Source organism: Seriola aureovittata, chromosome 5, assembly GCF_021018895.1.
Source record: "Seriola aureovittata isolate HTS-2021-v1 ecotype China chromosome 5, ASM2101889v1, whole genome shotgun sequence".
Classification (NCBI taxonomy): Eukaryota; Metazoa; Chordata; class Actinopteri; order Carangiformes; family Carangidae; genus Seriola; species Seriola aureovittata.
In genome coordinates, this window is record NC_079368.1 from 13,540,253 (window position 1) to 13,567,745 (window position 27,493).

At 35.2% G+C, this 27,493-nt stretch overlaps 3 protein-coding genes across 5 annotated transcripts in view; 1 reads left to right on the forward strand and 2 right to left on the reverse strand.

Moving 5' to 3' along the window:
• The first annotated feature begins 10,670 nt into the window (after positions 1–10,670).
• On the forward strand, positions 10,671–12,947 carry LOC130170112 (uncharacterized). Its single transcript, XM_056377257.1, has 6 exons — positions 10,671–10,858; positions 11,466–11,608; positions 11,743–11,810; positions 12,097–12,225; positions 12,379–12,474; positions 12,567–12,947. Exons 1-6 carry the CDS (start codon positions 10,748–10,750, stop codon positions 12,656–12,658), a joined length of 639 nt encoding a protein of 212 aa, XP_056233232.1. The 5' UTR covers positions 10,671–10,747; the 3' UTR covers positions 12,659–12,947.
• A 2,494-nt stretch (positions 12,948–15,441) lies between these two features.
• Positions 15,442–18,114, reverse strand: f2r (coagulation factor II (thrombin) receptor). Its single transcript, XM_056377256.1, has 2 exons — positions 17,925–18,114; positions 15,442–16,816 (listed from the first exon to the last, which is right to left on the reverse strand). Exons 1-2 carry the CDS (start codon positions 17,992–17,994, stop codon positions 15,588–15,590), a joined length of 1,299 nt encoding a protein of 432 aa, XP_056233231.1. The 5' UTR covers positions 17,995–18,114; the 3' UTR covers positions 15,442–15,587.
• A 210-nt stretch (positions 18,115–18,324) lies between these two features.
• The window catches only part of iqgap2 (IQ motif containing GTPase activating protein 2), a 35,241-nt gene continuing 26,072 nt past the window's right edge, over positions 18,325–27,493 (reverse strand). For all 3 annotated transcript variants that reach the window (XM_056376255.1, XM_056376256.1, XM_056376254.1), the window contains 15 exons: positions 27,268–27,420; positions 26,965–27,128; positions 26,514–26,738; positions 26,103–26,243; positions 24,717–24,801; positions 24,318–24,550; positions 23,531–23,663; positions 22,374–22,476; positions 22,145–22,286; positions 21,038–21,125; positions 20,677–20,889; positions 20,399–20,559; positions 20,117–20,260; positions 19,358–19,466; positions 18,325–19,035 (listed from right to left, as the gene is read on the reverse strand). In XM_056376255.1, the coding sequence (XP_056232230.1) occupies positions 18,922–19,035; positions 19,358–19,466; positions 20,117–20,260; positions 20,399–20,559; positions 20,677–20,889; positions 21,038–21,125; positions 22,145–22,286; positions 22,374–22,476; positions 23,531–23,663; positions 24,318–24,550; positions 24,717–24,801; positions 26,103–26,243; positions 26,514–26,738; positions 26,965–27,128; positions 27,268–27,420 (2,208 nt within the window). In that variant the 3' untranslated portion in view covers positions 18,325–18,921. The remainder of the gene's footprint in view (positions 19,036–19,357; positions 19,467–20,116; positions 20,261–20,398; positions 20,560–20,676; positions 20,890–21,037; positions 21,126–22,144; positions 22,287–22,373; positions 22,477–23,530; positions 23,664–24,317; positions 24,551–24,716; positions 24,802–26,102; positions 26,244–26,513; positions 26,739–26,964; positions 27,129–27,267; positions 27,421–27,493) is intronic.

Genomic DNA, 27,493 nt, shown 5'->3' on the forward strand with positions numbered 1-27,493 from the left:
AGAAACGACATAGTATAATAAGGCATAGAAAATGTCGTTCTACAGTATGGAATAATAATGTAAAAAAACATCATAGTATAGTAGGGAATAAAAAAAAATCAGAAAAATGAAATAGTATAGTGAGGCATAAAAAAACGTCATAAAAATTACATAGAAACGACATAGTATAATAAGGCATAGAAAATGGCATTCTACAGTATGGAATAACAATGTAAAAAAACATCATAGTATAGTAAGGAATAAATAAAAAATCATAAAAATGAAATAGTATAGTGAGGCTTAAAAAACGTCATAGCATAGTAAACGTCATAAAAACATCATAAAAATGACAGTACAATGAGGCATAAAAATCATCATAGTATAGTAAGGCAAAAAAAATGTCATTGTATAGTAAGGTGAAAAAAAATTCATAAAAACAACATTGTATACTAAGGCTTAAATAACGTCATAGTATAGTAAATGTCATAAAAACGTCATAAAAATGACCTAAAAGCGACATAGTATAATAAGGCATAAAAAATGTCATTCTACAGTATGGCATAAAAATGTCAAAAAACATCATAGTATAGTAAGGTAAAAAACGTCATAGTATAGTAAGGAATAAAAAAACGTCATAAAATGATATAGTATAGTAAGGCTTAAAAAATGTCATAGCATAGTAAACGTCTTAAAAACATCATAAAAATGACAGTATACTGAGGCATAAAAAACATCTTAGTCTAGTGTGGCAAAAAAACATCACAGTATAGTAAGACATAAAAAAGTCATAAAAACGACATGACATAGTACGGCGTAAAAAAGGATTGAAAAAGAGTCATAAAAATTATGTAGTATTAAGGCATAGACAATGTCATTCTACAGTATGGAATAATAATGTAAAAAAACATCATAGTATAGTAAGGAATGAATAAAGAAATCATAAAAATGATATAGTATAGTAAGGCTTAAAAAACGTCATAGTATAGTAAGGCTTAAAAAACGTCATAGCATAGTAAACGTCATAAAAACATCATAAAAATGACAGTACAATGAGGCATAAAAATCATCATAGTATAATAAAGCAAAAAAACGTCATAGTATAGTGAGACATAAAAAAGTCATAAAAACGACATGGAATAGTAAGGCTTAAAAAATGTCATAGCATAGTAAACGTCTTAAAAACATGATAAAAATGACAGTATAATGAGGCATAAAAAACATCATAGTATAGTGTGGCAAAAAAATGTCACAGTATAGTAAGACATAAAAAAGTCATAAAAACAACATGGAATAGTAAGGCTTAAAAAACGTCATAGTATAGTGAATGTCATAAAAACGTCATACAAATGACATAAAAATTACATAATATAAGAAGGCATAAAAAATGTCATTCTACAGTATGGCATAAAAATGTCAAATAACATCATAGTATAGTAAGGCAAAAAAATGTCATTGTATAGTAAGGTGAAAAAAATTCATAAAAACAACATTGTATAGTAAGGCATAAAAAACGTCATAAAAATGACATAAAAACGACATAGTGTAATAAGGCATAAAAAATGTCATTCTACAATTTGGCATAAAAATGTCAAAAAACATCATATTATAGTAAAGAATGAAAAAGAGTCATAAAAATGATGTAGTATAGTAAGGCATAAAAAATGTCATTCTACAGTATGGCATAAAAATGTCAAAAAACATCATAGTATAGTAAGGCAAAAAAATGTCATTGTATAGTAAGGTGAAAAAAATTCATAAAAACAACATTGTATAGTAAGGCATAAAAAACGTCATAAAAATGACATAAAAACGACATAGTGTAATAAGGCATAAAAAATGTCATTCTACAATTTGGCATAAAAATTTCAAAAAACATCATATTATAGTAAAGAATGAAAAAGAGTCATAAAAATGATGTAGTATAGTAAGGCATAAAAAATGTCATTCTACAGTATGGCATAAAAATGTCAAAAAACATCATAGTATAGTAAGGCAAAAAAATGTCATTGCATAGTAAGGTGAAAAAAATTCATAAAAACAACATTGTATAGTAAGGCATAAAAAACGTCATAAAAATGACATAAAAACGACATAGTGTAATAAGGCATAAAAAATGTCATTCTACAATTTGGCATAAAAATGTCAAAAAACATCATATTATAGTAAAGAATGAAAAAGAGTCATAAAAATGATGTAGTATAGTGAGGCATAAAAAATGTCATTCTACAGTATGGCATAAAAATGTCAAAAAACATCATAGTATAGTAAGGCAAAAAATTGTCATTGTATAGTAAGGTGAAAAAAATTCATAAAAACAACATTGTATAGTAAGGCATAAAAAACGTCATAAAAATGACATAAAAACGACATAGTGTAATAAGGCATAAAAAATGTCATTCTACAATTTGGCATAAAAATGTCAAAAAACATCATATTATAGTAAAGAATGAAAAAGAGTCATAAAAATGATGTAGTATAGTAAGGCATAAAAAATGTCATTCTACAGTATGGCATAAAAATGTCAAAAAACATCATAGTATAGTAAGGCAAAAAAATGTCATTGCATAGTAAGGTGAAAAAAATTCATAAAAACAACATTGTATAGTAAGGCATAAAAAACATCATAAAAATGACATAAAAACGACATAGTGTAATAGGGCATAAAAAATGTCATTCTACAATTTGGCATAAAAATGTCAAAAAACATCATATTATAGTAAAGAATGAAAAAGAGTCATAAAAATGATGTAGTATAGTAAGGCATAAAAAATGTCATTCTACAGTATGGCATAAAAATGTCAAAAAACATCATAGTATAGTAAGGCAAAAAAATGTCATTGCATAGTAAGGTGAAAAAAATTCATAAAAACAACATTGTATAGTAAGGCATAAAAAACGTCATAAAAATGACATAAAAACGACATAGTGTAATAAGGCATAAAAAATGTCATTCTACAATTTGGCATAAAAATGTCAAAAAACATCATATTATAGTAAAGAATGAAAAAGAGTCATAAAAATGATGTAGTATAGTAAGGCATAAAAAATGTCATTCTACAGTATGGCATAAAAATGTCAAAAAACATCATAGTATAGTAAGGCAAAAAAATGTCATTGCATAGTAAGGTGAAAAAAATTCATAAAAACAACATTGTATAGTAAGGCATAAAAAACGTCATAAAAATGACATAAAAACGACATGGTGTAATAAGGCATAAAAAATGTCATTCTACAATTTGGCATAAAAATGTCAAAAAACATCATATTATAGTAAAGAATGAAAAAGAGTCATAAAAATGATGTAGTATAGTAAGGCATAAAAAATGTCATTCTACAGTATGGCATAAAAATGTCAAAAAACAACATAGTATAGTAAGGCAAAAAAATGTCATTGTATAGTAAGGTGAAAAAAATTCATAAAAACAACATTGTATAGTAAGGCATAAAAAACGTCATAAAAATGACATAAAAACGACATAGTGTAATAAGGCATAAAAAATGTCATTCTACAATTTGGCATAAAAATGTCAAAAAACATCATAGTATAGTAAGGCAAAAAAACGCCATTGTATAGTAACGTGAAAAAAAATTCATAAAAGCAACATTGTATAGTAAGGCTTAAATAACGTCATAGTATAGTAAATGTCATAAAAACGCCATAAAAGTGATCTAAAAGCGACATAGTGTAATAAGGCATAAAAAATGTCATTCTACAGTATGGCATAAAAATGTCAAAAAACATCATATTATAGTAAGGAATAAAAAAACGTCATAAAATGATATAGTATCGTAAGGCTTAAAAAATGTAATAGCATAGTAAACGTCTTAAAAACATCATAAATATGACAGTATAATGAGGCATAAAAAACATCATAGTATAGTGTGGCAAAAAAACGTCACAGTATAGTAAGACATAAAAAAGTCATAAAAACAACATGACATAGTACGGCGTAAAAAAGGATTGAAAAAGAGTCATAAAAATTACGTAGTATAATAAGGCATAGACAATGTCATTCTACAGTATGGAATAATAATGTAAAAAAACATCATAGTATAGTAAGGAATAAATAAAAAAATCATAAAAATGAAATAGTATAGTAAGGCTTAAAAAACGTCATAGCATAGTAAACGTCATAAAAACATCATAAAAATGACAGTACAATGAGGCATAAAAATCATCATAGTATAATAAAGCAAAAAAACGTCATAGTATAGTGAGACATAAAAAAGTCATAAAAACGACATGGAATAGTAAGGCTTAAAAAATGTAATAGCATAGTAAACGTCTTAAAAACATCATAAATATGACAGTATAATGAGGCATAAAAAACATCATAGTATAGTGTGGCAAAAAAACGTCACAGTATAGTAAGACATAAAAAAGTCATAAAAACAACATGGAATAGTAGGCTTAAAAAAGTAATGAAAAAGAGTCATAAAAATGATGTAGTATAGTAAGGCATAAAAAATGTCGTTCTACAGTATGGCATAAAAATGTCAAAAAACATCATAGTATAGTAAGGCAAAAAAACGCCATTGTATAGTAACGTGAAAAAAAATTCATAAAAGCAACATTGTATAGTAAGGCTTAAATAACGTCATAGTATAGTAAATGTCATAAAAACGCCATAAAAGTGATCTAAAAGCGACATAGTGTAATAAGGCATAAAAAATGTCATTCTACAGTATGGCATAAAAATGTCAAAAAACATCATATTATAGTAAGGAATAAAAAAACGTCATAAAATGATATAGTATCGTAAGGCTTAAAAAATGTAATAGCATAGTAAACGTCTTAAAAACATCATAAATATGACAGTATAATGAGGCATAAAAAACATCATAGTATAGTGTGGCAAAAAAACGTCACAGTATAGTAAGACATAAAAAAGTCATAAAAACAACATGACATAGTACGGCGTAAAAAAGGATTGAAAAAGAGTCATAAAAATTACGTAGTATAATAAGGCATAGACAATGTCATTCTACAGTATGGAATAATAATGTAAAAAAACATCATAGTATAGTAAGGAATAAATAAAAAAATCATAAAAATGAAATAGTATAGTAAGGCTTAAAAAACGTCATAGCATAGTAAACGTCATAAAAACATGATAAAAATGACAGTACAATGAGGCATAAAAATCATCATAGTATAATAAAGCAAAAAAACGTCATAGTATAGTAAGACATAAAAAAGTCATAAAAACGACATGGAATAGTAAGGCTTAAAAAATGTAATAGCATAGTAAACGTCTTAAAAACATCATAAATATGACAGTATAATGAGGCATAAAAAACATCATAGTATAGTGTGGCAAAAAAACGTCACAGTATAGTAAGACATAAAAAAGTCATAAAAACAACATGGAATAGTAGGCTTAAAAAAGTAATGAAAAAGAGTCATAAAAATGATGTAGTATAGTAAGGCATAAAAAATGTCGTTCTACAGTATGGCATAAAAATGTCAAAAAACATCATAGTATAGTAAGGCAAAAAAATGTCATTGTATAGTAAAGCATAAAAAATGTAAAAAACGTCATAGTATAGTGAGGCATAAAAAACGTCATAAAAATGACATAAAAACGACATAGTATAATAAGGCATAAAAAATGTCATTCTACAATATGGCATAAATATGTCAAAAAAAACATCATAGTATAGTGAGGCATAAAAAACATCAGAATAGTATGGCATAGAAATATAAAAAAAACATCATAGTATAGTAAGGTGAAAAAAAAACGTAAAAATGATATAGTATAGTAAGGCTTAAAAAACGTCATAGCATAGTAAACATCAGAAGAACATCAGAAAAATGAGCGTACAATGAGGCATAAAAAACATCATAGTATAGTAAGGCAAAAAAATGTCATAGTACAGTAAGGCAAAAAAATTTCATAGTATAGTAAGGCTTAAAAAACGTCATAGCATAGTAAACATCTTAAAAACATCATAAAAATGACAGTATAATGAGGCATAAAAAACATCATAGGATAGTGTGGCAAAAAACATCACAGTATAGTAAGACATAAACAAGTCATAAAAACGACATGGAATAGTAAGGCTCCAAAAACATTATAGTATAGTAAGGCAAAAAAATGTCATAGTATAGTAAGGCAAAAAACATCATAGTGTAGTAAGGAATAAAAATGTAAAAAATCATCATAGTATAGTAGGTAATAAAAAAAAAAAACATAAAAATGATATAGTATAGAAAGGCTTAAAAAATTTCATAGCATAGTAAACATCAGAAAATCATCAGAAAAATGACCTAAAAGCGACATAGTATAATAAGGCATAAAAATGTCAAAAAACGTCATAGTATAGTAAGGCAAAATAACGTCATAGTATAGTAAGGAATAAAAAAACATCATAAAATTATATAGTATAGTAAGGCTCAAAATACGTCATAGCATAGTAAACGTCATAAAAACATCATAAAAATGACAGTATAATGAGGCATCAAAAACATCATAGTATAGTAAGGCAAAAAAACGTCACAGTATAGTAAGACATAAAAAAAGTCATAAAAACGACATGGAATAGTAAGGCTTAAAAAACGTCATAGTATAGTGAAAATCATAAAAACGTCATAAAAATTGCCTAAAAAAGACATAGTATAATAAGGCATAAAAATGTCAAAAAACATCATAGTATAGTAAGGCAAAAAAACGTCATAGTATAGTAAGGAATAAAAAATGTCATGGTATAATAAGGCACAAAAAATGTCATTCTACAGTATGGCATAAAAATGTCAAAAAACATCATAGTATAGTAAGGAAAAAAAACGTCATAGTATAGATAGCATAAAAATTTAAAAAACGTCCTAATATAGTGAGGCATAGAAAACGTCATAAAAATGACATAAAAACGACATAGTATAATAAGGCATAAAAAATGTCATTCTACAATATGGCATAAAAATGTCAATAAACATCATAATATAGTAAGGAATAAAAAAAGTCATAAAAATGATGTAGTATAGTAAGGCTTAAAAAAGTCATAGTATAGTAAACATCATAAAAACATCTTAAAAATGATAGTATAATGAGGCATAAAAAACATCATAGAATAGTATGGCATAGAAATGTCAAAAAACATCATAGTATAGTAAGGTGAAAAAAAAAAACGTAAAAATGATATAGTATAGAAAGGCTTAAAAAACGTCATAGCATAGTAAACATCAGAAAAACATCAGAAAAATGACAGTACAAAGAGGCATAAAAAACATCAAAGTATAGCAAGGCTTAAAAAACGTCATAGTATAGTAAATGTCATAAAAACGTCATAAAAATGACCTAAAAGCGATATAGTATAATAAGGCATAAAAATGTCAAAAAACATCATAGTATAGTAAGGAATGAAAAAACATCATATTATAGTAAGGCAAAAAAACGTCACAGTATAGTAAGACATAAAAAAAAGTCATAAAAACGACATGGAATAGTAAGGCTTAAAAAACGTCATAGTTTAGTGAATGTCATAAAAACGTCATACAAATGACATAAAAATGACATAGTATAATAAGGCATAAAAAATATCATTCTACAGTATGGCATAAAAATGTCAAAAAACATCATAGTATAGTAGGGCAAAAAAACTTCATAGTATAGTAAAGCATAAAAATGTCAAAAAACGTAATTGTATAGTGAGGCACAAAAAACGTCATAAAAATGACATAAAAACAACATAGTGTAATAAGGCATAAAAAATGTCATTCTACAATTTGGCATAAAAATGTCAAAAAACATCATATTATAGTAAGGAATAAAAAAACGTCATAAAATGATATAGTAAAGTAAGGCTTAAAAAATGTCATAGCATAGTAAACGTCATAAAAACATCACAAAAATGACAGTATAATGAGGCATAAAAACGACATGGAATAGTAAGGCTTAAAAAACGTCAGTATAGTGAATATCATAAAAACGTCATAAAAATGACCTAAAAACGACATATTATAATAAGGCATAAAAATTTCAAAAAACATCATAGTATAGTAAGGCAAAAAAACGTCATAGTATCGTAAGGAATAAAAAACATCATAGTATAGTAAGGCATAAAAGATATCATCAAAACTACATAGTATAGTAAGGCTTAAAAAACGTCACAAAAACGAAATAGTATCGTTAGGCATAAAAAACGTGATAGTATAATGAGGCATAAAAAACCTCATAAAAACAAAAGTAATGCATAAAACAAAAGTCATAGAAACAACATTGTATAGTTAGGTTTAAAAAACGTCATAGTATAGTAAATGTCATAAAAACTTCATACAAATGACATAGAAACGACATAGTATAATAAAGCAAAAAAAAATTCATTCTACAGTATGGCATAAAAATGTCAAAAAACATGATAGTATAGTAAGGAATAAAAAAAAAATCATAAAAATGATATAGTATAGTCAGGCTTAAAAAACGTCATAGTATAGTAAGGCATAAAAGATATCATCAAATCTCCATACTATGAACACAAAATTTTTTTTTTCAAAAAACAACAGTATATTAAGGTATAAAAACATCATGAAAATGACATCGTATAGTGAGGCGTAAAAGATGTCATCAAAACATCATAGTATACTGAAACATGAAAAAGTGTCATAGTATAAATGAGGCATAAAACACGTCATAAAAACGAAAATGAAATACTTTCGTTAGGCATAAAAAACTTGATAGTATACTAAGCCATAAAAAAAACATCATAAAAACAACATTGTATAGTAAGGTGTAAAAAACATCATAAAAACATTATAGTATACTGAAGCATTAAAAAGTGTCATAGTATTATGAGGCATAAAACACGTCATAAAAACCCCATAGTATAGTAAGGCTTAACGTGATGCATGAAAACGACAGTGTATTGCAAGGTGTAAAAAACGTTATAAAAACGACATAGTATAATAAGCCATAAAAAACGTCATCAAAACTTCATACTATAGTATACTGTAGATCGTCCTTGCTATTACCACCTGTAAGAGATGAGCTGGCTGGTCTACTGACTGCACAGGACTAAACTGATTATAGCCTATATGTAGAAAATACCAATTATGCTGTTAACAGCAAATGGATTGAATGATTACAATAAACTCAATGTTAAAGAAATCACACCAGTTATATCTTTATAGGTTAGTCTATATCGTTATGAAATGTGTTCTATTTACAATGTATCTTCATCATCATCACAGTGTAAAAAAAATTCCAGAACCAGATTTATTATTTATTAACAGATAACACTTGGATTGAAACAAATGTACCTCCATAGGGGAGTCAAAGAAAGGAATACTAAGCAGGACTGTGGACTAGCTGATTGTTTCATTCATGCTTCTACTTCAACACTAGTCTTTTCATGTTGTCTGCTTGTTGGAGGGCCCCATGAAGGATGGAGAGCAACTGTTTTACATGGCTGTGTGAAACTTTTGCTGAAAGAAGAGAAAGATGTGGCTTTTTATGTTCTCAAAGTATTGTGCAACGTCCCCTTGCTATAGTTACTCAGGTTCACATTCAACCACCTCTCTCTCTCTCAGACATTAACTGCAAATTCGATTAAAAGTCAAATATGGCAGCTTGAATGAGATATTTGTGTGTTACATAACACAGTCCTTGTCAGGGCACATCTATAAAGAGTCAACAGTACTGCTTTATTACTTACATAATCCTCCCTTACAATATCTAGATATATAAGATTTTAGACCAGGTCTCTGTATAGCATCTGCTATATCAGCCAAAAACTGAGAAAAACACAAGCAAGAAGCCAAAAGATATCCACACACCCAGGAAAAAAATGAAAGATACTCCCCTGGGAAATTTCCTCCTGAATGAAACATAATTATCCATGAATCATAACTTGTGATTCATTCCCCAACACTGACAAATAGTATTGTGCAAAAGAACTTGCAATACATTAATTGTTGACCACATTGTTTTTGTGTGAAAGTTAGGTAAGGATTTTTCAGATGGAGCTGATCAGATGGCCGAATTTACTTTTGTTGCTGTGAGTGTGAGAGTGTGTTGGCACTATGCTGCACAAAGTGGCCATTGCCTGATTATGTATTTTAGGATTATCATTAGTGTCATTATCAATAATGATTTGGTTCCTTCACAAAAACAAAGCGGAACAACCAATCTCTGAACTGTTTCCCTGGAAAAATGGAGGCGGTACATGTTATGTAAGCCTGCATCTGGCCCGAGGAAACAAAAGGTTACCTCATGTTGAAGATTCCAACAATGTCTTATGTGTGTGTAATATATTAGCAGATAAAAGTAGTTTATTTAAATTATTTTAATGTTTTGCAGCCACTTCTATTGTTGAAATAAGAGTTGAGGACCCAAGTGGAGTAGTTTCCATGTGTGTGTGTGTGTGTGTGTGTGTGTGTGTGTGTGTGTGTGTGTGTGTGTGACTCTGTGCAGGGGGTGTTCACATATTGAAAATGCAGGGGTCTTGCTATTCAGACTCTGCCAGATGGCTGTTATGTAACGTGGTAAATAGGACACAAGCCCCTGCTGACACTGGATGTGAAAAGTGAACTGCTCCTTCTTCCCTCCAGGAGAAGAGGAGTGTGTGTGTGTGTGTGTGTGTGTGTGTGTGTGTGTGTGTGTGTGTGTGTGTGTGTGTGTGTGTGTGTGTGTGTGTGTGTGTGTGTGCATGTGTGTGTGTGTTTGGCCCAGCCCACTGTTACAGAACACTTCCTGTGGTTCCTTTGAGAAGACTGTAGCTGGCAGGATCCCTGACATTGGTGTTGCTCTCTGGCTGCCTGCTGTCTCGAGCCATGGCTGCACAGCTGGTTGTAGCTCTGCTGGCTCTCACCTCCCTGAGTGCCGCATCTGAACCGGACTGTAAAGAGCTGGTAAAGCCTCTGGTACTGGACAGCCACAGCCCCGTGAGTATCAGCGATCATTTGTTATGAGCTGGTCATATAGAGGAGGCTCTGCACTGCAGCACTGTGGGTTAATGTGCCTGAGTAGCTGAGTTTTGTCTTGGTGTTCATTTTTTGTTACAGTGAGATACACTGTGATTAAAAAGAACAAACACATTTGGTCTGAAGAATAACTGGCACATTAATGCATCTTGTATATCAAAGCTAATGTACATTATGTACACCCTTAGCAGAAAAACAACTGTGATGCCATGTAGAAATCTCCATTTTTATTTCAATTGCAAGATAACTATCAGTCTTCTTAAGCTAAAAAGCTATCAAGCTATAAAGCTATTAAGTCGTTGATAAAATAATCTCTGAAAAAGATCCATTAAACGTGTCCCGGAGCTTTTGATCCTTTTACATGTGATCTTCCTCAGAAAAAAGAGTTGTCATGGAATTGTATGTTTAACTTTTTGAGAATATTTTTAAGAGCTATGCAGTTTTTAACAATGACATGACAGAGCATCCTCATTATTGTATTATATTATATTATATTATAATAAAGTATGAACACAGAAATGCAGCCCAGTGACGTCAGTGAGTTGTGTGGTTGTTGTGTGGGTGGCAGATCTATGGGAAGTGGGTGCTTCATGTGGGGTCATGGGACCAGTCCAGCCTGAAGAACGACTTGGTGTCGGTGAACAGTTCCTGGGTGGAACTGTCAGCTTCCTCAGACAGTGGAGTCATCACCATCTACTGGGCCGACCGCCTGTAAGGACGCTGCTGACTGCAAATGATCAGTCACGTGACCATATGTTTCGTATATCATATTGTTATTTTCCATCATTAGTAAAGTTGTCATGAAGAGTGTATTGAAAGGTTGTTGCTCCTTTTTCTCATGACAGAAATGAGGATAAATGCCTTCAGGGTGTGGCTAATGCCACCATCTCTGGAATGACCAGCCACACCACTTGTATGTATTTTGAAATATTCACAGTTTTTCTGTTATCTCCCCGACTCACCATCTCTCCCTCTCGCTCTCTCTCTGTCCAAGCTGTGTAATGTTATGTGGTTGATGCATGCAGCCAAAGCACATTACAGAGGAGTGGGTGGATTTCATAACAAAACAGTCACAGAACCTTCCAAAAATATTAATATTTCATATATTTTTGGTAGTTTTATATGGTGTTTTCTTGCGCACAGTTTCAACTAGCTGCATGAAAATATGATCTCAGCTGTTTTTAATCTTTGTTCCACAGTTAACATTAAAGGTCACACTTCATATCATGATGGGAAGTACTATGAGACCTGCGCCGACTGCCTCCTGTCCGAAGACACCACCCTCCTCCCTGACAGCGAATCAAAGGGACGATATCTTTTTCTTTTTAGTAAGTTTATTTTTTTTTTGGGGGGGGGGGGTCAATACTATTTTTGAGATATTAGGCTACTTTGCTATTTCTCTCTGTCTTCTCTCCCCTGGCTTCCCACATCGCCTCACCATCTCACCCTCCTGTTTTATTTCTCTGGCCCTTCTTTTAAAGCACGGACCGGCAGTCTGGAGCCATCTGAATTAGAGACCTTCAAGAAGCAGGCGGAGTGTCTCAAATTCCTCCCAGAGTATCACTTTTCAGGCAGCGGTGAGTCTTCAGTTTCAGCTCTGCATCTCTCTGCCACCCAGTTCAATAATCAAATACATCATTGTGATTCTATTACTATTGTCTCATTTCAGATCTGTGTCCGGATGACAGAGAGACTTCTGCTTCACCTCCCACCGAGAATACAGAGACTGATCAAACTGATACTGAGCCTGCTGCAAAGTAAAGCAGAGCACAGAAGTGTCATAGCCCTGTGAACAGCCTCCAAACACCCAAACAACTCCAGCTTAACATGTACTAAATAGTGTCAAAATGTGATCTGCTTGTGCACGGATGTTGTCTTGTAATAATTTTTAATATGTCGTCAAGTTGCTGTCAGCCTGCAACAAAGTGTAAGATTATATTGTTATGTTAGGTCAGTAGTTTAGTTTAGTAAATCCATTTTAAATGTCTCCTTTAATGCATCCACCATGTTCCCACTGGTTGTGTATGGTAAATAAAAACAGTTCTCAGTCTCCCTCTGTACTGTCTTCCACTTGTTTATTTCTACTCTTATTCAGAAAAACTATTTGGCTCAGCACCAACATTTCTTCGTTCTTTCTCACACACAGTAAATGTTGCCAAACACTCTGCTGACCCATGTATCAAAATTATACGCTTCATTAAAATTAATACTGCTCTTCTAAAATGCCCCACTGTTCCCAGGAACTTCAACAAAGACTGTTGTTCGGTAACGTCTCTGTTAGGGAAAGAAAGAAGACTTCCAACCTTTAAACTGTCCCCACAAAGAGCCCACACAGCCCCACAGGGAAACGACCTTCGTTCTATTGGTGAAAAGCTGCTTTGGGTTTTTTTTTTTTTTCTTAAATGTCTCATCAGTCCAAGACAAGCCGTGGCACGTTGCCTGAGTTCATTCAGGGTCAGCAGCATGGGCAACAGAAGACTGCTAAGCAGGCCATTCTGTGCTGAATAAAAGAAATCTGCATGGCTCTGCATGGTCATTAAATAACCTTCACCGGTGCATTTGAGCATGTACAATCCCCCCTCCTCTCCCATATTAGCACTTGCACAACAGCTTTTCTTTTTTTTCTTTTTTTTTTTTGTGAAACCCCAGGGGGAAAAGTTTTCTGTTGCAGGTTCGGCACCATCCTCTGCAGTGCAGCTGTCTCCCAGTCTCAGTCCTCATCCCTCTGTGTGACCATGGCTCTGCCTGCAGTTGTGTTTCTGTTGGCTCTCACTTCCCTCACTGCTGCATCTGCACCTGACTGTAAGGACCTGGTCAAACCTTTTATGCCAGAGGACCCCAAACAGGTAAGTTGTTCTTATGATCCCTTTTTCTTATTGATCCCAAAGATGGCTGATTTTACTGAATGTAAAAAAAAAAAGGTATATTATCAATAAACACAATGAAATATTTGGAATATAGCTACATAAATCTTAACTGCTTACATGCAGGTGTTTGGAAAATGGGTGTATGTGATGGGAGCTGGTGACCCCAAGCAATACCACATGGCACTGGAGTCTCTGAAAAGCTCCTGGATCGACTTGTCTGCCACTTCTGACAGTCAGACTGTGACATTAAAATGGGGAGATCACTGCTTGTAAGTTAATGAAGCAGAATCATTTGAGAAAGACTTTGTAGCACTATATTAGAATTATAAAAGTTTTTTTAATGGCATGTTAGAGTTTAACCTTGTGAAAACAAAATTGTGTCACAACAATCCTTGTTTCTCAGTAACCGGTGTATCTTGGGGGAGGTAAATGCAACAATCTCAGGACTGGCCACCACATTCCGCAGTAAGTGAACCAAAGACAGACAAATGTAAGGCAGAGATTTATCTTTAGAAAAATGACAAAGATATCCACAACATCAGATGTCATATAATAATCAGTCACCTTGGTTTTAAAGAAAATCTGTCAGAGCACAAAGGACATATCCTACAGACTTGCTCTGACTGCCTGCTGTGGACAGACACCTTTCGAAACGGGGATGTCACTGGTAGATACATCCTGCAGTTCAGTGAGTTTTGTCCTTATCAACACATTTGGAGTTTTAAGATATGTACAGTTCTTTTTTTAACTAAAAAAAAATTATCCCCCCTCTTTCAGCAAGGACAGGAAAAATAGATCCCAAAAATGTTGAAATTTTGAAGAAGCAAGTTGGGTGTCTGAACTTCCCGGAGAACCTCCATAGCTACGATGGCGAAACAGGTCAGTAACTAATTAGTGACCAAAGTTTTCTCAACCATTTCCTTCTTAATCTTTACTGGATGCTACAACTTACACAACTTTCCACAAGGTGGAGATGTTGTATTGAAATGCATTATTTAAATATGATTATATATTATGTACGTTCGTTATGTTTGGAGTAATTCAATGAAGTACTATGTGCATGGGCAGGAAATGGAGGTGGAGCCTTCAGGGAAACTGTGGTATTCACTTTGTTCTGTTCTTCTCTCAAAGATTATCTTTTTTTTGTTTTCCTGTGTTTCAGAGCTGTGTCCTGACGACAAAGAGAGTGAGCAGCAATAAAAAAGGACAAGAGATAAAGCAACTTTTGTATTAAGCAAAATATGTATAATGTAGTAGTTTTGTTCTGATTGAATTATATATGCTTTAGCACAAACCCTGGTATTTACACACATTTTTTTTGCCTTCATGAATACCAATACAAGTGATTAATGATTTTACATATTCATTTATAAAAACCTATAACAGCTGTTTTTGTCTTTCTTATAATTATGCTTTTACACTATTATTACGCTATTATTGACAATAATAATATTACACACTAACTGTTTAATTCCTATGATTTATTGAAAACAAGGATATGAAACAAAAATCAGTAAAGACAAATTTCTGCTTTGCTGGCTGTGAAGTTGATTGAACATATCACACACTGTCATGGCGGTGGATATATTTTATGATTTCAAAACAACGAATAGTGAACTGGCTCTTAATGAAAAAATGATACATCAAATAAGCCAATTTAAGTGAAAATAAACAGTAAACAGTTATAGTTTTGTATTATTTCTTTTGATCCAACCCAACCATGTCCTTAGTAATGTTTCAAATACAGATGGGAGTCTTATGCTGTGGGTGTATGTGCAAGTTTGCAGTCTCTCAGACTGACCAGTCTCCTTATGTCCATGCACTTAAGCCACCAGCCTGCTGTAATGGCTCCCCAGGCCAGTTTGAGCGCTCTCCATCTTGCATAACCTGCTGCTGTCTGTCCGCCCACTGGTTCTCGTACTTTGTGTCTCTGAGCTGCTCTCTGCTCGTGCCAGTTGCCTACATCTGAACAGTGCTGCCACCTGCTTCTGGCACTGAGAAGAGCCAAAGTAATAGAGGACTGGATCCACACAGCAGCTGAGGCTGCCTAGACACATGGAGATCAGGTACGCCTGGTAGGAACTGTCACTGGACTTGTGGGACAGCTGAACATAGTGAACCATCAGGATGATGTTGGCGGGAGTGAAACAGACCACAAACACCATCAGCACGATCACAGCCATCACCACAGCCCGAGTCTTCCTGGAGCGGTTCTCCACATTGGCTGCTGCCAGAGCCTGGATAATACGTACATAACAGACAACAGTGAAGACAAGAGGGATGAAGAAGAAGACAGAGGAGTAGATGGGGAAGAAGTAAAGATAGTAAGCTTGCAGTTTTTCCACATCCTGCACATCATGGCAGGTGGTGATGCCCAGGTCTGACAAATAGATGGTCTGCCCTGAGACCAGCAGAGGGGACACTCCCCCGAGGGCTAACAGCCACATGGCAGCACACACGGCTGAAGCTGTCTGAGGGCTGCGCCACGTCAGCGAGTTCATGGGGTAAACCACAGCCAGGAAACGGTCGATGCTGATGCACGTCATGAGCAGGACAGAGCAGTACATGTTGCAGTAGAAGGCTGCTGTGACAACTCTGCACATGAAGGAGCCATAGATCCAGTTGTTGCCATGGTAATGGTAGGCAATCTTGAAGGGAAGGAGCAGGCCAAACAGCAGGTCAGCGCAGGCCAGGTTCAGCATGTAGATCACTGCTGGTTTCCTGGGACGGATTTGATGCACAAACATCACCATAGTAATGAGGTTGAGGGGCACGCTGATGATGAAGACAAGGGTGTAAATGGTCGGGACAACGCTTGTTGCCAGGCGACCCTTGAGAAAACCTTTAGCCTCCTCTGAGACAAAATAGTGCTTCTGGGGTTGACGGTGTGGGCCGTGGTGGCCGTGTCTTTTCACCGGCTCCTGCTGTGATCCTGAGCCAGACCCTGTGTCGTCCATCAGACTGTCCAACGCAGAAAGGTCAATGTAGTCTACAGGATCATCAGTGACCATCACAAAGTGACCAGAAAAAGTCCGCGGCAGCAGCTCTGAGTCTTGAAACACAGAGAACACAGAGACAGAACAGGATACATGTAACTTTCTTTTCATCTTTAGATGAATCCAGAAATAGAAGAGAAATCTTTATCATGACAGGGTTAGTACAGTTATACACAGTAGTTATAGACTGGATATATTTTAGTATCAATGATCTTATTTTAAGCAATACCTACCTCAGTATGCTTCACAGAGATAAGCAGGAAGCTGAGTGGAATTTTTTTTTTTTTGACTGGTGGCCCTTTCATAATCTTCCACTGGTATTGTAAGTATTTGGGTTCTGTGCTTGTGTAAAAGTAGTATTAACACACTGTAAAAATAATCCATCACAAGTTCTGCCCTCAAAATATTTCAGTACAGTTCAGTATTATAAACATATTATCACCAAAATGTAATTTAAAAAATTAAGAATACCCTTACAAAGTATTGATTATAATATTATTGGATTATTAATGGTGCATTAAGTGATACATTTAAGCAGCATCTAAATGTCTGAGGGGAGCTGATTTTAACTACTTTATATATTGTTGGTTAGTCTAGAAATTATTCAAGCTGATCATGTTCTGTAGGCAAAAACCTGTAAAGCTGAAATTATGGATTAAATGTAGTGGAGTATTGAAATATCCAAGTAAAGTACAAGAAACTTCCAAATACATAAGAACATGGACTTCATTATTTTCCACCACTGTCCATGACCTGCTGTGTGGCCAAACAGACTTTGGCAGAATTACAAATTCTAAAACAAATCATGGTTCAAGTTTCTGATTACTATTGAATTCTTGCAGTTTGGAAAGGTGCAGGGTCATTACTTCGTGAAACACAATTCCCATAGTCCAGCCTTCTATATACAATATACAGTAAACTATACTCTGACATAAAGGGAATTATGCGCTAAGGCATCGTTCTGCTGAAGCAATTGTATAAACAGAAAATACCATATTTATTTTGAATCACATGGCTGATGCAAATATAGTTAATGTTACTCATCTTGCATTTCTAAGTGCAAGTCTGTACAAAGTATGATAATATTGATTGACCTAATAATCAGATTGATTATGGAGCATTCAAAGTTTTACACAAAAGGTTATTGTGAGGAAAGCAACTTACCATTTTGGGAGGCGAGTGCTGAGCTCTGGTGAGAAAACAAAACCAACAGCCCTATTAACATGTGACCCATGGCTTTACTGTATATCCTCTGAATAAGTGTGTTGAAATTATCTGTTGGCCAGAAGAGTGGCTTCAGTGTTTTTCTGCCAGCTTCAAACGTGTTATTACAGTCCAGTGTGGACACGCCTCCTCCTCACTGCACACCGTCTCCTCCCCTACTAGAGAAATAATGTCATGTGTACTGGTCCCTGAAAATATTTTCCCTCAAAGTATTTGTTGATAGAAATACGTTAAAGAACAGACAGATAATAAAGATAATGAAGATATATATATCAATATAAAGACAATAATAAAACGCACAATATGGATAACAGATGAAAAAAAAAAAAAGGTCAAATGATATGGGGCATGTGTAATTTATTATGCACATTGTTCAAGCATTACAAATCACTTATATACTGATAATACACATTAAAAATACATCAGTTGCAGCTTTTAAAAGTTTTGAATGTTTTATTAATTAAAACATGTTTCTTTAAATGCTTTAATTAAAAAGGCACTGGTAAACTACAGTATTTCATGCAGGCTGGCTAGTAGGTTGCTCCACAGCTCCATTTGTGAACTGATTGTTGCTGCGTCGTCTCAAATATCCATCAAACCCTTAAAGTTTTTTCAGCAAACAAGGAACCAATAAGTGTGTTTTCTACTATCTTTTACATACAAAACATGAATATTATTACAATTTAATTCTTAAAAATACATTACATTTACAATCACCACGTGGAAAATACAGGACGGATATGTTTAATTGAACAATAACTACATTTCATTTTGGTGGGATCCATCAAATTATAATCAGACGAAACAAAACACTGTCCTGAACCGTCTGATGTTTTCTGACAAAATTAATTTTGCACATCAAACTCAGTACTGTCAGAAGGCACAATCTGTTTCCTCCTCCGCTCCTGAGCTTTCTCCCCTCTTGCTCTTAACTTTCTCATTTTCCGTAGAATTTCTTGTTTAGGAGGAAAATTAGCAAATTGACGTTCACTTTGGCTTTGTCAAACATCTTCATGACGGCCACGCCTTCGTACTGCAGCTGAAGGAGGTCCTAGACACAAAATACAACAGGTGCAATGAGAAACTCGAATTTGGGAGGTTTCAACATAAATAATAATCAAATTTACCTCCTATGTCAGATATTATTTGATGAATTATTATCATCTCTTCTGGGTATTCTCTCAAATGTTTTTTTCACAATCAGAAAAGAAAACACAGATTTGTTGCAACAATTGTGTCTGAACTGGAAAATATTTCCTTTATTTCCATCATATTTCCCGCTAGTAGTCCAAAGAGGGGAACAGGACATCTAACCATCTGTCATGTCATCAAGTTTAAGTGTTGACTAGTGCGCTGCTTTGGGATGTGTTTACCTGGAAATGAAGCTGGACCTTTTCCATCTCAACTCCCATAAATTTAGCCTTCACCTCAAAATCCCCAACTTCCTCAGTGGGTGAAATGTCAAACATGACGTTTTTGAACCTGAGACATGAGAGAGACAATAACATGGTATTCATGAAAAAAAAAAGTGACAACACAGCAGACTGGGGAGAACAGGACCTCATTTACAGCTTTTGGTATTTCCACTGTACGTTGGAGAAACTCCAAATCAGCACACAATCTCCTCAGCACAGCTTTTCCCTGTGTTGACAGATTTGAGTTTCATTCACACATTTAACTAACCGTTGACAGTAACTGTCTTGAGAGTGAAAAGTGAATAAGGGCACGAAGACAAATGTTATCTTACTGATTAATACTCCTAATTTTAACACATATGATTGACAACAAGAGTTTATAGTAAAGTCCCAATACTTTGAATGGACATGTTTCCTCTTAGCAAACAAGAATCATATTCTCAAGTGGGATACAACTAAACTAATGAAGACTACAGATTGTTTGAATAACTACACTAAATGTATGAATAAGTTTTGCCATGCTTGTCATATCTGTTGTATGACCAGCATTCAAAGCTGATGTGCAACAATTTGCAACTCTGATGGTGGTGGTGGGATGGTTGGCATGTCACAACCTAACACCAGATACTTCATTACAGGTGCTGTAAATGTAAAAATCCAATATCTGACCAGTGGTAAAGACGAAGATTAAATCCTTTTTTAATTTCATCAACTCACTGGTTTGTCTGAAGTCCTTCGATTTCCAGGATGACTCCTTTCTCATGCAGCCTCGCTGCAGTGTACTTAAGGGACTGTGGCTTCCACTTCTTACTGCCCTTATCATCTCCTTTGCTGTCCAGTTTTATAGATCTGCGTGAATTCCTGGATACACAAAGCACACTAATATATTATATCCACATAAATGACATTAAGCACAAACATCATATACAAACAGAGAGAAAAATGATTTTGCTAAAGTCTTTATCCTAACAAGGTGTAAGAAATGAAGGTACAACTCACTTCCTGTTGAGGTTATCCAGGCAGGTCTTGATGTAGGTATCATAATAATTCATCTGGTCCTGATAGAAAGCAGTTTTTGAGTTGAGCGCTGTCAGTGTCTGCTGCAGCTTCACAAGCTCGGCCTTCCTCCTTTGTCTGTAGCGTCTTTGGTACCGAATGTCCTGTCAAATACAGTTTTAAGTTTTTACAAATTCAGAAGCCAAACAGACTTAACAGTGCTTATTAGTTAGCAGTGGAGGCAAGGGTCCTTCAATGTGAATAAAGAGCTACTTATGAACCTTTGATATGTCGTTAATGAGGTCCTGGTATTTGTTACCAGCACTGGCAAGGCCGGCCTGCTCCAGGTTACGGAGGTTCCTCAGGATCTTCCTCTTCTTCTGCTCGAGAGGCAGCTGGCTGTCCTCCAGTACTGCCGCGCTGCTCTTCAGACCCTCTGGAGTCTGAGCGTCCTGGACTGCTCGGCGCTCTACAATCTTTGTATGCTCCGACTCCTTCAGTAAAAAAGTCATATTAGAAATGCACAAATTAGAACATTAGACTGCAATCAAAGACCAAACATTTATTGCATATGTTCCTCTGATAAAGAGAACGGCTGGTGGGTGCATCGGTAAGGAAAACAAAACTTAAAAATATAATCACCTGTGGTGCAGTGGCCGGGGTCTCAAGAATTTCAGGCAAAGTCTCTCCAGGTTGAATCCGAACCACATCCACTATTAGCTTTTTTGTCCTGACAGACACACACACAAGCGCACGCACATACACACAAGCGTCACGCGCACATACACAGACACACACAGAAAAAGATAATATTTTAGAGCCAGTCTTCTCTCTTATATTTCAGGTGTAATCCAAAACCTTAATGAGGCTGTCATCATACAGTGACAGACAAAATCTTTTTGGTAAAAGTGTTGTTAGTGTCCAGACATGTACCAACAAGCACAAACCAATTTTTTCAGGAGAACAGAATAATCATTCCCCACCTTTAATCATAAATTCTCTTTAGGAAAGAATTAATATACCTGACCCGTATACATTTTTACTCTCCCTTATAAAACATCACCTACTCTTACCAACCTTAAGTTAATCGGCAAGATTATGTTGTTGGTCCAGTCACCTCAAAAGCTACTCAACAGATCATAAACTATTCAATAAAATACCAATCTTCCATACTATATTCCTACGATTGATAACCGCAGTCTTGTTAACATGGCTTCAAAATAGACTTGCACATACAGTGGCTGGGAAAGTGGTCTCTGACCTCTGGAGCCCACTGTATCAACTCAATACTGATTCGCATTTATTGTTTCTTCTTAAAAAATGTACATGCCAGAAAGAAATGAAGAGAGCAGCTCTGCCACACAGTCTCTTTTAAGGAACTGATGCAGACGGATACATGTTTATAGGCGAGATAACCCTGACCACCATACCCCTTCCTTTTTGGACAGGAAAATGATAGAAGGGCAGGAAAGACAACAAAGACGCGTTACTGAGTGATAGCCATAAAGAAGCACACACTGTGTCAAGAAGGGTTGAGTAAAGTGCATCACTCAGCATTCATAGCAATCCCAAACTCTATATGCAACGCTTTAACTAAGTGTGATTCAGCGTAATGGACTTAAATACACATCAAAGACTAGAGTATGGTGACATAGGCTGAAACCTGAATTGAGATTATTTACAAATTCTCATCCGGTAAGAATTTAGCATGAAGCTTTTGTCTCAGCATCCTCCAATAATAAAACCTACTTCGTCATGAGAGTCTTCAGGTCTTTGTCATCCCCTTCCAGCAGCTCAAACTTGCTGGTTAGGTTGAGGGAGATTTCTGTCTTCGCCAGCTGGCTAAGAGAACTCTCTCTGTTTGAGTCATTAGGGTCTACTGCTCCTTCACCTGAAATAAAACAGAACAGTGTGTAAAATGATAAATACACTATAGCCAACTGGTGTTTAATATGAATAAGAGTTTGTTTGACAGTACCGAGCAATGACTCTACATCTGGGACGTCTCCCAGGTCCTGCAGCAGCTCATGCAACAAGTCATTGTGGTCTGGAGAGATGGCCTCCAGATGTTCCAAAAGCAGCTGAACAGATACAGATGTGATTAGACCGGAACAAAAGGTTTAAATACTTCATATGTAATTTTAATCTTACAAGGCTCTCTTTCTGCTTGGTGAATTGCAAGAACATGTACATTAATTATATACATATATATGTGTGTGTGTGTGTTGCAGTAACAAATACCCAGTGAAGGTCCACAAATAATAGGGTAAAGTAAAGTAAAGTATAGAATAGGTAAAATGCATTTTCTTCACATATATAAAACAAACAGACAGGAAATGGAAGGGCATCTGCCCAATCTCCATCATCTCCATTGTTCCCTGTGTACGTGCAGAGTGAAACTGGTGATAAATGGACACAGATGGCTTTAGCGTACTTATGTCAACACTAACCCCCTTTCCAAGGAAGTGGTCTGGAAATATAAAGAAAGGAAACAGGATGATGATGTAAAGAAAGTTCAGTGGCTGTGCGAGAAGCAAGCGATAAAAAGGGATGAGAATGTGACAAGAGTTGACAATATATCCTAAAATTACAAGGCAAAAATATAAACACAAGTGACTGCAATTGGAGGGAGTTAAGCAGTATGAGAAATGAGAGCCTATACATCTAATCACATTTTGACTTTTCAGATTTGCTTGAGATGGTGGGTTAAGGATAAGAATCATCCTAAGACAAGAGTTGTTTGTTCAAATTCAAATGCTCAGACATATCAGATACATATTTTGAAATTCCTGAAATTTGGTTTGCTGGAAGAAAACATTAGAATATTAGAAGAAGGGGGCAGTAGGTAAGAAAACCAACATGAAACCAGCTGCAGAGAGAATCAGAGCTGTTTGGTTTGACATTGAAATAACACAGCAACTGTAGAATCAGTACAACCACGCACCGACCTGACAGAAGGACAAACCTTTTACAATTATGTTTGAATCATAAGTTGATAATGGATGCATGTAATATATGTAATGGATGGATAATGACTGCATGTTTTTCCTAAGCTGATGTTATTTTAATGTAGACTTGAATGACACCCCGAGTCCACAGAAGACATGTTATGAGATTTATTTTGCTTGGGTTTACCGAGTGCGTATTGATGATCTCCTCTATTGAGATGTAGATGACAGGCTTACTCAGGGTCACCATGTCTGAGTATTCATCAATATTAAACTTCTCCTCAGGTTCAGGGACATCACATGCAGACTGGAAAAATAGCCTGGAAGAGAAGAATATACAGAAATAGTAGTTAGTGGTTATCAGAGTAGTAATGGACAGCATTAGGGACATTTGTTTAGACAAATAGCTAAACTGTCTTTGATGTGCTAGTGATTTCCTGTAGGGAAATTTCTCACTGACTTGTTTCCACAAAATGGACTAATATTTATGTGGATTTCCAGTCAGTAATGATGAGACAATCACTTTTGTAATGTGGTGCAGATAAGTACACATATTCTGGCCCAGCCCTTCCTTTTTGTGAGTTTGTACAAATCCGTCTGGAGATCAGTTCAGCACGTGTCTCCCAAATAAAGATAAGGTAGCTTCTTCCTGTGTCACTCCTTTTACAATGTCAGCTTAACCTGACTCTCACCCCCCAAGCAAAACATGTTTATCAGTTGGGTTTATTTTCTTTTATTCATACTCCTGACTTTGTTATTATTGGAAGGAACATTTCTCCATGTGTGTTTTTTCCCTTTAACATGCTGGTTTGAAGCATGAACCAAAACCCTATTGGATGTAATTACATTGTCACGGGAGTACTGCCCTGCGCTAAACACATTTTGACAGGCAAATCAAGCTTTCTACAGCACATTTATTCCAGCTACACATACAGCATCATTTTTTCTGTCAATATTAATTTCTCCTTTCTTACTTAAACTTCTCATATGTCTGAGATATGTAGTTGTTCATTGGCGTCATATGTGCATTCTCGCCCTCAAACAGCTTATTGGCGGCAGCATGCTGGAGCATCTTTGCCACAGATCCCAGGTTACGACGCTGGTCTAAGTGAAGCTGCCCTCCTGCTGACATGTCGATGATGTCGAAGCCATCGGGGGCCACTATGGCTGGGTTCATGTAGCGGTAGTACAGCAGGTTTCCAACAATCTTCCATGAAAAAAAAGAAAGAGAAATCTTCATTAAAATAATTTGTAAAATTAACCAGCTTTCATGTCAGCATGCTGCAGTTATAAAGCATGTAGAGGGGACAATCTAAACACAAAATACTGCACTGAGTGGAAAAATATATATTTATACTTTTGAGGGCTTCTACCTTCATCAGCTCATCTTCTGAGGCATCTGGAAACTTTTCATGAAGGCTGTTCTTCAGAACTTTTGCTATGTATCTCATGCCATAACTACATGCAAAACAAAAAGCATTGACAGGACATCAAACACAAAAAAACATGCATCCATGTACAGTATGACAAATGATAAAGCAAGCTAATGATGGGGGAAATAGAGGATTTATTTGAAGCATCAACACCTTCATTAATGATAATTAATGAATGGCAATTATTGATGGATTTCAGTGTCTCTTTAGCTGTACAATATTTCCACTTTTTCAAAAGTGCCGTTTTCTGCTATGAGTATAATCAAACATCACCATCTAGTGGTATAAAAAGTCTTCAGAATTTTTTTAAATTAAAGAATGTAAAAAGTATTTATGTTCTAATTATAAGACTGGGTTACTTGGGTGTGGCTCATGCTGTGAAATCACAGTTCTTGTTCTCGAGCAGATAACTGCTTGTACCATAGCGATGATTATCTAGTAATGACCATGTCCTATGTAGCTGAACCCTAAACAACCAGAATGAGTGGTAAATGACATGACAAGGCACATGATCATTTCCTGTCTGGCTCTATTTTAGTCACATTGCTCTCATTATATAGTTGAGGTAATAATTTAAAAATAGAGGAGACAGAAAAACACTCAATAGGAGGATGTGAAAATAGAAAAATAGATTTAAAAAAAGAAGACAATGAGAAAGGAAATTTAAATATTTAAATGCAATAGATAAAAATGCTATAAGTGATAAATAAATTTTAAAAAATGTACAGAGAGATACATTTTTTTATAACCCAATTAATTCCAACAAAGAAACATCATAAATAAGATTTAAAGTTACAATCCAAGTTGACTTTGAAGGTAACTTGCTCCCTTGACGCAGGGTAGTTGCTGCTGAAAAGATACTGAGGTAGAATGCTGGGTGTGGACAAAATAACAGGGACAGCTTAAAATATAATGCTATCCAGCACAACACAACAGCCACAGCAAATTATGGCCTCAAGACTTGAATCACATATCAAAGTTTAAAATCTTTCCAAAAGCAGTATTTATTTCATGGCAACTGCATTATATTACATTACAGTGTAATATGTTTGTGTTATTTTGTCCAACCCTGTAAAACAGAATGGGACTGTATTCCACCCAGTTTTAGATAACTTAACACTTTGAATGTTAAAGGCACATTCTTATTTATTCTTCCTTACATTTCTGGTTTTAAAAAATAAATAAATAAATAAATAAATAAAAGGAGTAATTGACACAAGAGAATCAAAGTCATGCTATGCAATCTGCGCAAGCACTGAAAAACAAAACTGCGACGTATACAAAAGGACATGTGAATGTTGACATTTAACAGATCCCAAAACTTACGGGATATTATCCAGTGAGGACACAATGGAGTTCAAGACCTTATCTGTAGCAGACCGTAGAGCCAGACTGGATGCCTCCAGCCTGCTGCGTACTGCCTCATGGGACATGGCCTGCTCAGGAGTCACTTCATAAGGCAACTTGCTGAGGGAAGACAACAGTAGGCAAAACACTCAAATGTGTGAAATAACAAAAAACAAAAGACTTCCAGAAAACTGCGCCTTGCTTGAGATTTGTAATCCAACACAGTAAGCACCATTTTATTAATTTCTTTGTCAAATACATTAACATTGCATAACAATGATCCATGTTGAAAATTCTACCTTGACGTTGGGTTCACAGAAGATCAGACATTAAATAAGTAGTAAGTCTCATGCTGCGTATCTTATATATCACCGTCCCACTGGCACCTACCTGGCCTCCCCAGTAGCCGTCTCCAGCTGGTTGACCCAGGCTTTGTACACATCCACAGGGTTGGTGTTGATGCCTAAATTCTTGTCCTCAATGATGTCTTTGACCACAGGAGCCAGGAGCTGCCTGAGTGTGTTGTGGCCTCGTGCACCTCTGTTGAAGCTCACCACCATCTTGATGACCGTTGGGTTCCCTGTCACTATGTCCTGGATCTGGTCCACCTTAGAACTGAGGTACGTGGAGAAGATGGTGCAGTAGATCAGTATTGTCCACCACAACAACCAAGGAAAATACAAAATGCCCTGAACATTCAGGGAATGCCAAACTATTATCTTTCAGGATCTGATATTATTTCACTTACACAATGAAAATGTATTTTAACCATTACATCACTACAATGGTTACAAAGTGTAAACCAGGTACAGTGGATACGGTTCAGAGCAGCAGTTCTCACCTGATTTCCTCCTCCAGAGCAGTCTTGAAGAGTTTGAGCAGCAGGTATTCCTCCCTCTGGTTGGAGGCGTAGTTGTATAAAGTGAAGATCACAGTGTCCATAAACTTAGTGGACTTGTTTTGGGGCATCTGGAAGATCAGCTTGGCCAGGTATGATGGATTGGTCTAGAAGGGAAGGAAGAGAAAAGGAGTAACATTAAGTGTGTGTCTGCAACTGGACAGGCATTTCATTTAAGTCGGATGCATGTAAGCTGTAGTTTAATTTGCGGTAGATGAGGTAGAGTTAGAAACATTTTTTTTTTACCTGTAGCAGGTAAAAAAGATGTTGGTAGGCCTCCAGTTTCCTACGTTTGCCTTTACTTAGGCCCTTAATACCCAGTCTGTCTCCTGCAGTCAAGTCATCCTTACTCGCTTTATTTTTCTTGTTCTTCATTTTCTTACTATGGGACACAACATCCTTTTCAAAGAAACAAACACCAAATGAATTAAGAAGCTTAACTGGACAGGACAAGATATAATTACAGGAATTT

Bases quoted from the DNA above. Each gene is read 5' to 3' on its own strand.
- LOC130170112 (XM_056377257.1), top strand. From the start codon at position 10,748: ATGGCTGCACAGCTGGTTGTAGCTCTGCTGGCTCTCACCTCCCTGAGT. The intron at 10,859-11,465 runs GTGAGTATCAGC...TGTGGGTGGCAG, and splicing joins TACTGGACAGCCACAGCCCC to ATCTATGGGAAGTGGGTGCT. The intron at 12,226-12,378 runs GTAAGTTTATTT...CTTCTTTTAAAG, and splicing joins ACGATATCTTTTTCTTTTTA to CACGGACCGGCAGTCTGGAG.
- f2r (XM_056377256.1), bottom strand. From the start codon at position 17,994: ATGGGTCACATGTTAATAGGGCTGTTGGTTTTGTTTTCTCACCAGAGC. The intron at 16,817-17,924 runs GTAAGTTGCTTT...CTGTGTTTCAAG, and splicing joins AGCACTCGCCTCCCAAAATG to ACTCAGAGCTGCTGCCGCGG.